This window comes from Dipodomys spectabilis, unplaced genomic scaffold (assembly GCF_019054845.1).
Source record: "Dipodomys spectabilis isolate Male_0828 unplaced genomic scaffold, ASM1905484v1 ptg000297l, whole genome shotgun sequence".
Classification (NCBI taxonomy): Eukaryota; Metazoa; Chordata; class Mammalia; order Rodentia; family Heteromyidae; genus Dipodomys; species Dipodomys spectabilis.
In genome coordinates, this window is record NW_024870974.1 from 2,814,696 (window position 1) to 2,827,747 (window position 13,052).

Sequence of the window (13,052 nt, forward strand, 5' to 3'; positions counted from 1 at the left end):
CGATCGGACGCCCCCACCCCCACCCCAACGACTCGGGGGGGCGTGGGGTGGCCAGCCGAACCGAGGCCGGCTAGCCCGGAGCGCGCGGAACCGCGCCGAAGCCCAGCTGCGGCGGCCCTCGAAATCCGGCGTCCTTCGGCCTCCGGGGCGGGCGCCCGCGTGGGCGTGGGCGCAGCGGGAAAGCGCGGGCGGCCGCGGGGACTCGGCTGCCGGCCGGCGGCCCCGCGCTCCCCCGCCTCGCTTCCGCCCGCCGCCCTCCCCCGCGCACCCCTGCGACTCTCCTCCGCCCTCCCCCTCTGGCGCTGACCCCCCTGTCTCTCCTGCGGCCGCCTTGGGTGCTCCCACCGAGGAGCGGAGATTCTAGAGCCGCCGGGATGCCCCAACTCTCCGGGGGAGGCGGCGGCGGCGGCGGGGGGGACCCGGAACTCTGCGCGACGGACGAGATGATCCCCTTCAAGGACGAAGGCGATCCCCAGAAAGAGAAGATCTTCGCCGAGATCAGTCACCCCGAAGAGGAAGGCGACTTGGCCGACATTAAGTCTTCCTTGGTGAATGAATCCGAAATCATCCCTGCCAGCAACGGACACGAGGTGAGCCGCTGCGGCCCGGAGCCCCGGAGGCGTGGCGGGTGCCCGGGGCAAGGGTGGAGAGGCGGCCCGGAGCGGCGGGGACCGGCCGGGGGACCACTCAAGAGCGAGTCCCTGGTTGCTTTGGGTGTGTTTGCGGGGGGGGGTGCTGGGTGGCCTCGGGCCCAGGGCCAGCATTCCGGAGGGTGGGGTGAGCTTGTGTGCTGCGAGCGGAGAAACTTCTTCCAAGTGATCAGCGTGGGGCTTCGGTGGCTAAACGGCTGGTTGAGGGCAGGAAACGCCCCCCCTCCCCCTTTAACCCAGAACGTTTCGCCTGGGAACTTTTTTGGTGAGGCTTGTGGGGTGCGATGCTTTAAAGCGAGGATGTCTAACCTGCCCGGAGAACTCGATCCGCCCCGCGGGAAACAGTGCACCCGCTATCTCTCGGTGGATGTCTCTGCACAAGTGCGTTAAAACCACCACACACACGCTTTCGATGAGCCCCAGGCTGGAGGAAGGGAGAGGCGGGCGTGGGCCGGGTGTAGAGATTGGAGGGGTGGGTGGGGGGAGACGGGCGGGGCGATCGCCACCACCCGAGAACGAGGCCTGCACCCTGGCCTGTGGGGGCGAACCCTGCGGGGCACCCCACGGCCCCAGACCTAGGCGGGGCGAGCCGTGGGCGCGGAACCTAAAGCCGCCCGTGCGCGCACCGTGCCGTGCGCGCCTCTACTGCCCGCAATCGGGTCACTTCAAGACCGAAGGCGGGCATGGAAGTGGGGGGGGTGTGTGTGAGGGGGGTTGTTGGCCCTAATCAGGCCCACGATCTGTGCAGAAGCAGCGGAAGCTGGGCGCCGGGAGTTCTCCGAGCCGGCTGCGGGCCGCGGCGCTGGTAACCCGAGTAGAGTAAATAGAGACACGTGGGTGCCGGTGCGGGAGAGCCCGGGGCTGCGCGGCTGGCGGCTGCCGGCGGCTGGCGGCTGCCGGCGGCTGTTTTCAGGCTTCGCCGGAACTTCCGAGGGGAGGATGATCGGGGAAGAGATGGGACCCTGATATGACCCCTAGGCTTCTTGTGTTCAGAAACGGAGGGGGGGGGGGGGACTTCCTAGGCAATCCGCTGGACAAGTGATTCCACCCGGCACTTTCCCCGCTAGAGGAACTCGGGTCTGTCCTTTTCCCCTTAAATGGCATCCTCTGCCCTCAAAAAGAAAGCGCGTGGGCTTGGGGGCGGGGACACGGGGCGTTTTAAACGACACGTTGAAGAACACCTCAGTTGCCTCCTGGGTTCCGATGGCAGGGGTGAGTAGACCCTTGTGCAGGGCCAGGGGCCTGGGGTCCCAGGTGAATCCTTGGATGTTCATCAGCCGCTGGATTCAGTTCAGGGGAGAGAGGAGGGAGGGCCTAGGGTGAACCCAGCCGGAACCAGACTCCCCCCTGCCCCCCAAAAAAGAAAAGATCCCCACCCCAAACCAAAGATTCCCCACTAGGGCTTTGTGCCAAACTGCCCTGTTCGGGAGCAGTGTCTTTCACTCTACTTATTTAGCGTATCCTTTTATACTTTATCATTACATTTGCCTCCGACTGCCTGTTTCTTGCACGTTTCAGTTCTGGGGAGGAGGCATCTCGTGAGCAACCCGTAGCCCCAGGTGTGAGAACTTGGGAATCTTGTCATATTCAATGCGCCCCCAACTTACCCGGGTAATACCGCTGATTTGCACGTGGTTGAGTCAGGGCGGGTGGTGGTTACCAACTGCGAGGTTAACTGGGTTACTTTTTAGATGTTACTCTATAACCTGAGTCTCCATCCCCCCCCCCCTTTTTTTCCCTTTCACCACCAGAGAGCTCTACCTCGTCTCTTTCCCGCCAGCTAGCTAGGGTAGGGTTGTAAATCGCCAGAGTGGGCCCCCAGCTGGGGAGTGCGTCCTCCAAGGGCAATTTCCTTTACCCCCCCCCCCCCCCATCTGAGTGGTAGACTTGTTTCTATTTAAACTGCTGTTTTCAGTTGCAAAACACTTCAGCTGCCTGGTTCCACACCCCCTCCCCTCGGCCTGAGCATGGCCCTGAGCTTCCTTCGCTCAGGACTAGCCTCTTGAGCCACAACTCTACTTCCTACTTATTGGGGGGGGGGCCGGGGAGAGGGATAGTTTATAGGAAATCGGAGTCTCATGGACTTTCCTGTCCCCGCTGGCTTTGAACTTTGATCCGCACATCTCAGCCTCCTCAGGATTACAGATAATGTGCCACTGGCACCTTGCTTCAACTGGTTTTTTAAAATCAGCTTTAGTTAAATGAACACTGGGAGCAAAACTTACCCAGGCCGTTAACTTCAGTTCTCATCATGTGAGGCACTCAAGCCCTGCTAGCTTTTGAGGGGTGGTCAGGACAACACATCAGACCTTCCCAGATGGACTACATTTGTGTTATTTTTTGTCAGCATTCTTCCTTGGTGGTTCTGAGCAGCTAATAATCCCTCAGAAGTACCTGTAGAGAAGAAAAAGATGTAGCCTGTCCATGGGTGAATGAAATGGATACACTGCGTTAAACTGCCAAACCTCTTTAAGTTAGCTGTGGATACTCTGACTGATACTGTCACAAATTCTAAGATGATTTTCTTTCTTTTGGGGGTGGGGATTCCTGTTGCTAGGTGGCCAGACAAGCACAAACCTCTCAGGAGTCCTACCATGACAAGGCCAGAGAACACCCCGATGATGGTAAGATATGACAGTTTATTTCTCCTCTAACTTTAGCATTGGACATGTGTGTTTAGAGTACTTTGGAGTTCAAGAGATCAGGACCAGATTTGATAACAAAATGGGAAAGAAAATCCCCCCCCAAATATTTTTGCTCACCTCTAAATATATGTATTATATCATTTAAAAGCTGTCTTTGAATGAGAGGGGAGTCCTAGAATTTCAGCTGACGAATGTTTATAATGAATATTTTTTTCCAACAAGAATAGTGTTGAATGGATTTTCTTTCACAAAATTGCTGTTTCTAGTTTTTATTTTTTTTTATTCCAGTGGGAAAGCAGGCTTAACAGACTGAATGAGGCCCAGTGATACAAAATTTAGCTTGTAAAATTGTAAAACTGAGAATTAGAGGTTGCACTGAAAGCTTGACATTTTATATATACATTTATGTTTTTTTTTTTCTTTAAGAACTTGTGATTTGAAAAGAATCAGTAGGGCCCACTTGTTAACCAGTTTGCATTTCTGTTCTCTTTTAATGATTTAACAATTAGCCTGAATGGAGTGTTTATACATACATGTATGCTAACCATTAGGCTTTCTTCCCAGTAATAAAGTACTTATACAAATTACTGATATAATTCCAACACAAATTTCTTTGGTAGAAGGATGTAACTGTAGCACATACAATTCAGTCTTCTACTATTATTCCTTTACAACTTCGGGTATAATGGATATAACTCAGTAAAATCTAGAACATTTCTAGACCTCTAAAACCAAAGATAGAATTTTTGAGTTTGCCTAAAATGGAAAACATAACTTCCGGTGTATAAATAAATACATGTGTGTGTATGGATAGATAACCTGATATATTTGTGTTACAGTTCAGGTTTGTGTGTGTTCCCTTATGTTCCTGTATTTCTTAGTCCAGTTTGTTAGTATTAGAGCAAATTGAGTTAGGTGGATAACACTTTTTTTTTTTTTGTAAAAACATCAGTCAGTAGCTGGAGAAAATTGAACCACATGGTGTGTTTGTGTGTGTGTGTGTGTGTGTGTGTGTGTGGTGTGTGTGTGTGTGTTAACATCTGGAGTGCTCTGAGCCATTTAAGAGAATAAATACAGTCAATCTGAAGTTAGAGGATAAGAATCCAGTCACAAGTATTTTATAAACAAATCTTTCATGTAAAAATCTGATTTATTCTAAAACAGTAAGTTTTCGGAGGGAAAATGCAGTGATATCAAAGGAAGTCAATTTGCATTCTTGATTGTTCTTTGGATTTTTCTCAGGAAAACATCCAGATGGAGGCCTGTACAACAAGGGACCCTCCTACTCCAGCTATTCTGGCTACATAATGATGCCGAACATGAATAACGACCCGTACATGTCAAACGGATCCCTCTCTCCCCCCATCCCCAGGACAGTGAGTAACATGCTGATGTTGCAAATTGGCTTCTCAAGTGCAAATTAATTTGTGTTTAGGCAGAATGCTTTTTTCTCTCTCCCCAAACACATTGTAAGTGCTTTCATTATACATGACTATGAGTAGTCATCACTAAGTAAGAGTTGTTACAAGGAATGCCCATCTTAACATAGTGCTGACTTTGATGTCTGGCTTTTGGGATTTTAGCTTTTGGCTTATTGGCTAAGACTACTAAATAATGGATCAAAAGTTATGAAATCAAATGATGCTAAACCAACAAATCCATGAGTGTGTGTATGTATGTGTATATGTGTATGTACTGTGCTTTGTATAAGTACGACAGGAAAAATGGATTTTTTTCTTTCAGTGAACTAAGGACCATATAGCTTTCACCTCCCCACAACTGTCTGGAGTCAGAACTGCTAAACATTTACATGGTTGCTGTGGTTTTTAGGAGTATCTTCTTGTATTAGCTCTTGCTTTCAATTAAGATCGTTTATGGGGGGTAGATGAGCTACTTTTACTTCACTGTCAGTTGCTGTGAGAAAGTCTCACTTGAAGCTCTGTATATATTTAAAATTTTGTGGCTCAGTTAAGTTCTAAAGTTCTAAAAACGCAGTGGCATGAAAACGGCATTCTGCAGATGAATGCTATTGTGAAGAATTTCACATTTGTTATTGGATGTTGTTTCTCTTGGGAAATAGCAACACCATTTATGTAGTGAGAAAACATTTGTATGGTAACTTGTGCAGTATGTGAACATGAATGTGTTAGTGGAATGCTCCCAGAACAGCATCTCCCACAAGCAGTAGCGATGGATTGTCACTGACCCCTTGATGGTTTTACATTTTTCTCCAGTCCACCCAACCTTCAATGTTCCAATGAAGAACATATACATAAATGTGTGTGTGTGTGTGTGTGTGTGTGTGTGTGTGTGTGTCTGTCTGTCTGTCTGTCTGTCTGTCTGTCTGTGTCTGCCTGCCTACCTGCCTGCCTGCCTGCCTGCTTGCCTGCCTGCCTGAATCTTAGGGTCTCAGTTACACTGACTCCTGGGTACTGAATCTGTTGTTGAAATGGGACCTGTGATCCTTACACGTGGGGGAAAAAAGAATCAGTCACAAACAGCTGGAGAGGTAGGGTCAGTAATGCCTCATTGAACAGAATCTAGAAGCAAGAAGGTTCTTATCCAAAGTTATTAGTTTATCAACAGAAATGTTTTTGTTTTCTTGATTGTTGACCTTGTTGAAATGAGGGCTATGTGAAATACTACTTCGTGTGGGCAGTGATTCAGAAAACATGGTAATTACTTTCCCACAAAATTCAGAAGGATATTTGACCTCGCTAGTAGGGAATATGGTTTTTAAAATTTCCATGTAGCAGTTAAAATGGAGGTATTGGGGTTGAATCTTGAACATCTTGTATGGTTGTCATAGGGAAAAACTATCTCAGATTTTGAAAATATTTTTCTCAAATACTTAATGATGGTTGATGGTTTTGTGGTACATATGAATCGTCTGCCTAAAAGCAAATGAATTAATAAACACAAATACAGTTTATTTAGCAACTGCTTCAAATTAAGGTATATGAGTTTCAACACTTGTAGAAGACTTTGCTGAATTATATGCAAATATGTCAGCTATTCCTTTTATAGAAGTGGGCAGGTGTTTTGTCATTGTTTATGAGGGAGAGAGAATGTTTTTCTCATAAGAAATAGTAGAAGATGTCTGTTGAAAAGACTTTTAGGACAAGTACTTTCCAAATGAAATTATAGCCTTGGTTAATAATAGAAAACAGTGTAATACATTTAAGCTTGTGTACACAGCTCATGTTTAGTTGAGGATTCATTCCTTAGATGAGCTACTTTCAATTTTTTAAAAAGTGTAATACAAAGTTTTGTCATTTATCAATAACCCCTATTAACATTAATCAGTAAGTTCCCTTCTTCAAGCTAACCTGTTTCATGTCCCCAAAGCTCATCATTTTGAAATTCTGCTACAGTGGAGGTATTTGTTAGTGTCTATATTAAAATTTTGAGGTCAGTGAAGCAGTCATTCATGGCTTAGGAAAGATTTGTGGGCAGGATAAATGTCAGTAGTTGCAGCTTGGAGGAAAGGCATGATCAGGAAATGGTTACCTGGCCTTGTTATCTGATGCTTTGCTTTATTTACTCTGTTACATTTAGAATGTGTTTATTTATCCTATGCACGGTTTTCTTTGAGATCTCCTGCAGTTTGCACAATTCCAGAAGCTTTTCAGCTCTAACCACAAGGCTATGTCAGTTTTTTTTAAAGGTCCAGCCGAAGTGAGTTACAATCTTTACTTTTTAATTCCTCACAGCTGTTTTTAATGTGTCTGAGATCAAAAACACTTTAACCGGAAGACAGCCTGCCTTCTTCACGCCTAACCACACTTCTGCCTCCAGGCTCTCTAATTCTGTTCTTAGCCTAACCCAGTGTGTGTGTTGATGGACTTTGCTGAGGGTGTGCGGAGCCCATTGACCATTTGTGTTTGGGTGTAAGGTGAGAGTATCCTGGTGACTAGAATTTGCATTAGAAACAATTGCTTGTTTACTGCATCTGCTGCCCAAAAGGGTTGTAGAGAGAAACATCTGGGGGATGGGGAGGGACCTTCTCTGCAAAGTCTTTTGTTGACACACACTTTTGAGAACTACCCCCCCCCACACACACACTTGCACAATCTTAGTCTAGCAGTTCTCCACGCTTTTTTACATGCACACATATTCTTGCACAGGAGAACCACCTCTACCTTCTTTCCTTCTGCGGGAAAATGTTAATGGACAAATTCCCTCCTTCTAGAACTAGAAACATTAGCCTTGTGATGTTCTTCTAAGCGAGAAAAATCTTAGGAATGGGTCTCTCCCAGCCCTTGAAATAAGCAGAACATTAATTGATTTAAATAAAAATAAACTGAGGCTCAGAAGCCTCTGACAGCACACTGGATGTCAGTGTGAGTTGTTTTTTTTACCCCCCTGGTAGTGGGGCCTGAACTCTGGGCCTAGGCGCTGTCCCTGAGCTCTTCAGCTCAAGGCTAGCGTTCTACCGCTTGAGCCACAGCACCACTTCCCAGTGTAAGTTCTTAAGCATAGTTAAACCTTGAGGCTTGAGGTGGTCTTCCCCGCAGATAGTAAGATTCAGAGGCCTGTTAAGTATTTCAGAGTTAGGATCCTGGAGAATTTATTCATAGCATACTTTCAAACCTTCCTTTTCTCTAAATCTTACTTTTGAAAATCCCTGAAGGCCAGTCAGAGTATTAAAAGAAAAAAAAAAGTTCTTTCCATCCCAAGCTGGGTCCTAGGTCCTGACTTCCTAGGTGAATGCTGAGCTTGACTGGCTTTAACAGTGAAAGTTCCCATGGTTGATTGCCCTGTGGCTATTTATCTTCCCTGTCAAACTCCCATTTGTCCCAGATATTTAACACCTTAGGTTTCTCTTCACATGCCTGGGGGCAGAGAAGCAGCAGATGACAACGCAGGAAGCTGCTTAGAGCAGCACCTAGCCAGTTGGTACAGTACTGTGAACTTCCCTTATTTCTGCTGCTCTGTGATCTTTACAGAGTAAGATTTTGAGGTGAGGAAGGAAGATGTTTCTGTTCTCCAGCTGTCCTTAATGTTTTTATTTTTAAAGTAGGCATTGCTATGATAATGCTGCAGGCATTCATGTTTAATTGTTTAATTAGAAGAACTCAGTTCTGTTGTTTGATTCTTATCTTAAGAGAACCAACCTTTTGTTGAGATTAACTGAGTATGCGTAGTCTAACTTCATTGTACCTCCACCCCGGATGTAGATTTGCTTATAAGCAGCTAAAATTCAATTGTGTCATTATTGACATTGGGAATTAAAGAACTTGGCTTACAGTACTGAATCAGTATTTCTATGGAACTAATCACAAATAATATACCAGCGATAGACTGTGTCTTGTATCTTCTTTTTAAAAATTTGTTTAGGTACCTAAACTCGGCACTTGGTAGTTTTTCATGCGCTCTACCACTGATCTACGCTTTCAACCTTGTGTCTTATATTTCAAGTAGGATTTTTTTTTTCTCCTTGGTGTTGGTATACTTGGGCGTGGACTAGGACTCGGGGCCTTGGTGCTCTTTCTTAGCATGCTTATTCAGGCTAGTGCTCCACAGCTCCACTCTGGCTTTTTGGAAGTTAGTTGGAGCTAAGTCTCATGGAATTTTCCTGTGCCAGCTGGCTTTAAACCAGGATCCTCAGATCTCAGCCTCCTAAGCAGCTAGGATTTCAGGCATAAGCCACCAGTGTCCAATTTCAAGCAAAATGTTAAATAAAAGTAGAAGCTCTTTTTTACTTAATTTCAGGAGCTACCTAATTTGACTTACTGGTAAATTATTTTTAATTTCCTCTTTTCAGCTGTTTGCTTTCTGGTGCTAAGTGTGTATAGAGTTTTCCCCTTTACCTCATGTATAAGATACATTTCCCTGGCACATTTGTTAAGTAGATGTCGGGAGACTAAAAGTGGGAAGATTTCTCAGAACTTCCAACTCTTGTTTGTCTGCTTCCTTAACTGCACAGCTACAGGAGTTGGAAGAGGATCATAGTAGAACTATTGCCATTCAGCTTTCATTCAGGGATCTTAGATATTTCATGAGCAAGACTTTGCTTATTCAGGTGTCCCATAGAGCTACATTTCTATGTAATCCCAGGAACTAATACTGTATTTTCGTGACTGCTTCTTATTCAGACATGGTTTTTGAAATGACCCAGCAGTTTCTTATTCACATATAAAGACATGAGAACAATCCCAAAGATTGTCCAATAACTTCACTTAAACAAGACCATTGAGCCACCTGCAAATAATAGAATAATAACAATAATTGCATTGGAAGTAATCCTCCCTCAGTTCCTTGTATAGGCCTTATTTTTGCTCCCTTCAGCCCCCTTGAACTCATCTCGTCATGGCTGTGGTCAAATACTTCTGGTTGATTACAATAGAGGTAGGGCCTCATACATGCGTCTAGCAGGACTTGAACTTGTAGCCTCACAAGTTGAAATCCAGCGAATGAGATTATTTTGTAGCTTTAAAAAACTGCTAGAACCCTATTGGGTTTTTGTGTGTGAAAGTTTTCTGAGTAGTTAGATCATTCCATTGTTCTCTTGACTCCTTTTATTGTTCCTCATTGATACATTGTAGGCACAATTGAAATTATTTTATTTTTCTTTTTGCCTATCATGGGGGCCTGAACTCTGGGCTTGGGCGTTTTCCCTCAGCTCTTCAGCTCAAGGCTAGTGCTCTACCACTTGGGCCACAGCTCCACTCCCGGCATTTTCTGCTTATGTGATGCTGAGAAGTCGAACCCAGGGCCTCATGCATGTAAGGCAAGCACTCTACCACTGAGACACCTTCCCAGCCCTTACAATTGAAATTTTATAAAATTTTCCCCTTTGGTTTTGGAGAAGAACCGGGGATTTAAAGAAAATGCATACCGGCATTATCTTTGGCCAGGAGAAGAGCTTGATTCGTTTCATTTCCAGGTTAAAGCAAAGCTCTGAGCACATCATTGATGCCAAGGTCCCAGGAAACAAGATTGTTTTTGAAAGATGGTCATTTAACATTTGTCTTTTCAAAGACATTGCTTAAGTGACTATGTCAAGCTGAGCCAGTCTGTTGGAAGCTACTAGTAAAGAGATCATGGCCCAGCACCAGTGGCTATACCTTTAATCTTAGCTGCTCACTTGAGCTAGGCTTCTAGTCCTACTTAGCCACTTTTTAATGAAAATAAGTGTTTTCATCAAAATGTCTGCTTATACAGCTTTGGATTCTTCTTTCTATGCACATGTGTAATTGTATGTAAACACTTGCGGTATATTCATGACAGTGAGAACACAAGGCTCTCGTTTGTAACTAGCTTTTTCCCACCAGTCTATAATGGAAAGCCTCTTCTATTAAAACAGTCTCACACACCAGCACTTCCAATACCAGGCTTAACGAGTCCTACTTTCCTTGCCTCAGTGGTACTGTGACAAAATATTTTCTAACTCAGTCTTTGTCTAAATTGTTTCTGTGGAATAAATTGTCAGAGTTTTGGGGGTAAATACTGAAATTTAGCCTTAAAATCATGTATTTAAAAATGAATATTCATTTTGCATCTAGGAATCAAAGTCAGGATCTTTAAACATGCGGACAAATACTGTCCATCTAAACTATACCTCCAGCCCGAAGGTCAGTATTCAAAAATATGGGCTTATTTACTTACACTCCATTTTGGTTGATTGGCAGTTTGAGGCTCATAATATTTATGCTCTTTTTAATCAAAGATCAGTGTAGCAGTAGAAAAGAAGTTGGATCCAAGGAGAATGTGGTACTAGCTGTATAAGGCTAAACTGCAAAATGGCTTGAACTATGTCACAAATTTGGGCTTCCTTTGACTTCCCTGCATAGTAACACATTCTAAGCCACTGCCCTCCTCAACTCCCAGAGAGGGATTGTATCTTGCAGCAGAAAAAAGAGCACATTCAGCTCAGGCAAATTGGCCCCAAAAGAGAATGAAGGGTGTGTCCTTGCTCTGAAATTCCTGCTTTTTTACCAAACCTAGGGAACAGGGGAAATGGATAGGGTGGATGTTTCTTTAAATGAGATGATGGCAGTAACGTCAATGACTTAACCTCTGCTCTGTATTTTGTGTGTATGTGTGTGTTAGTGTGTGTACTGTACTGGAGCCTGAACTCAGGGCCTGGGCTCTATCCCTTAGCTTTTTGAATCAAGGCTGACACTCTACTGCTTGAGCACAGCCCTACTTCCAGCTTTTTGCTGGTTAACTGGAGATCAGACTTTTCTCCTAAAGTGGCTTTGAACCACGATCCTCAGATCTCAAACTCCTGAGATCTCAAACTCCTGAGCAGGATTGCAGACATGAGCCATTAGTGCCAGACTGATGCCCAGATTTTGATTTCTACTGCAAGGTATTTCTACTACTCATGTTAAGTAAAATCAGTTCATCTGTCAACAGCGGCATGGAAATGGTTCTTAACATTTTGTGAGGATAAAATGAGATATAATATATGGCATTGAGAATTTCTTTTTCTTTTTTTTCATCTGAGACTAGGACTTGGTATTTGTTACATGAAGCTTTACTCTTATTGGCAGGTGCCTACCACCTGAGCCATGTCTCTAATCCCCAAGAACTTATTTATCACTATTTTTGATAGTAGTGACTATCAGGATGCTAGCTGAGAACATGGTGTTCAGAGGTGAATAGTTAGATGCAGAGTTGGGGGAGATTGAATAAAGATGGTATGCTCTTGTCTAATGACAAGGGGCAATGTTGCATGACAGTGAATTTAAAAAGGGGAGTAGGTTTGAGGACAGAGACTGTTGTGCTTGGGTTAGGCATTATTCTAAGATTTTGCCTGTATGATGAAAAAGTCAGAAAACTGGCCAAGATGTAGAACCAAACCATTCTGTATTATGGTCATCTGTTTGGTCCATACTTTATCCTATAGACATCAATGGATGGAAATCTTGGGGCTTGAACTTCTGGCCTGGGTACTATGCCTGAGCTTTTTGCTCAAAGCTAGAGCTCTTTTACCACTTCAAGCCATAGAGCTACTTCTGGTTTTCTGGTGATTAATTGGAGATAAGAGTCTCATGGATTTTCCTGCCTGGGTTGACTTCGAACCATGATCTTAGCCTCCTGAATAGCTAGGATTACAGGCATGAGCTACCAATGCCCAGCTTTTACATTCATTTTTCCTATTAAATTCTCACTATGACACTGTGAAATTAGTGATACTAATATTTTCATATTCCCAGTGAAGAACCTGAGAACAGAGAGTTTACTTGGATGTCTGTAGTCCTAAACTTCAGTAAGTGGTAAAACTTAAATTCAAAGGCAGGTATCTGATTCAAGAGATAAGACCCTATTTATAAACTAATACTTTCCTCAAAAGTAATCCTGTGAGTAATCCTTAGTCAGAAAATTTTGAGGACTAAAAGTGGCTGTCTTATTAAATATTCTAAATAGCCAGCCTGTAGAAAATTGTCTTCTAGTTCATTTAAAGTATAAATATGAAATTGCTCAATATGTTCACCAAAATTCCCAGGAAGTACTTTGTTCCTTGAATGCATCTAATGTATTTTTGATTAATGTCTGATTGTGTAGGAATCTGTGTTGCTCATTTCTAGAGTCCCAGTATCCCCAAGTTTTTGAAGGGCTAAACAGATTAATTGAAAAGCTATGTCATGAAAAGTTTTGTGCTTCTTCAGATCTTTTTGGCAAAGGATGCTGTCTCCTTATTCCAGCAGAATTCAAGCATTTACTGGCAAAAATCTGCCAAACAGTGTTTTTTTGCACAATAAGCAATTACAGTGTGGGAAGAGCTTCGCTTTTAGAGGCAGTTAAC

The 13,052-nt window shown here is 44.2% G+C and overlaps 1 protein-coding gene across 4 annotated transcripts in view; it reads left to right on the forward strand.

The window, feature by feature from the left end:
- The first annotated feature begins 291 nt into the window (after positions 1–291).
- Lef1 (lymphoid enhancer binding factor 1) overlaps positions 292–13,052 on the forward strand; it is a 108,721-nt gene continuing 95,960 nt past the window's right edge. For all 4 annotated transcript variants that reach the window (XM_042701847.1, XM_042701849.1, XM_042701848.1 and 1 more), the window contains exons 1-3: positions 292–590; positions 3,208–3,274; positions 4,538–4,671. In XM_042701847.1, coding sequence (XP_042557781.1) covers positions 375–590; positions 3,208–3,274; positions 4,538–4,671 — 417 coding nt within the window. In that variant the 5' untranslated portion in view covers positions 292–374. The remainder of the gene's footprint in view (positions 591–3,207; positions 3,275–4,537; positions 4,672–13,052) is intronic.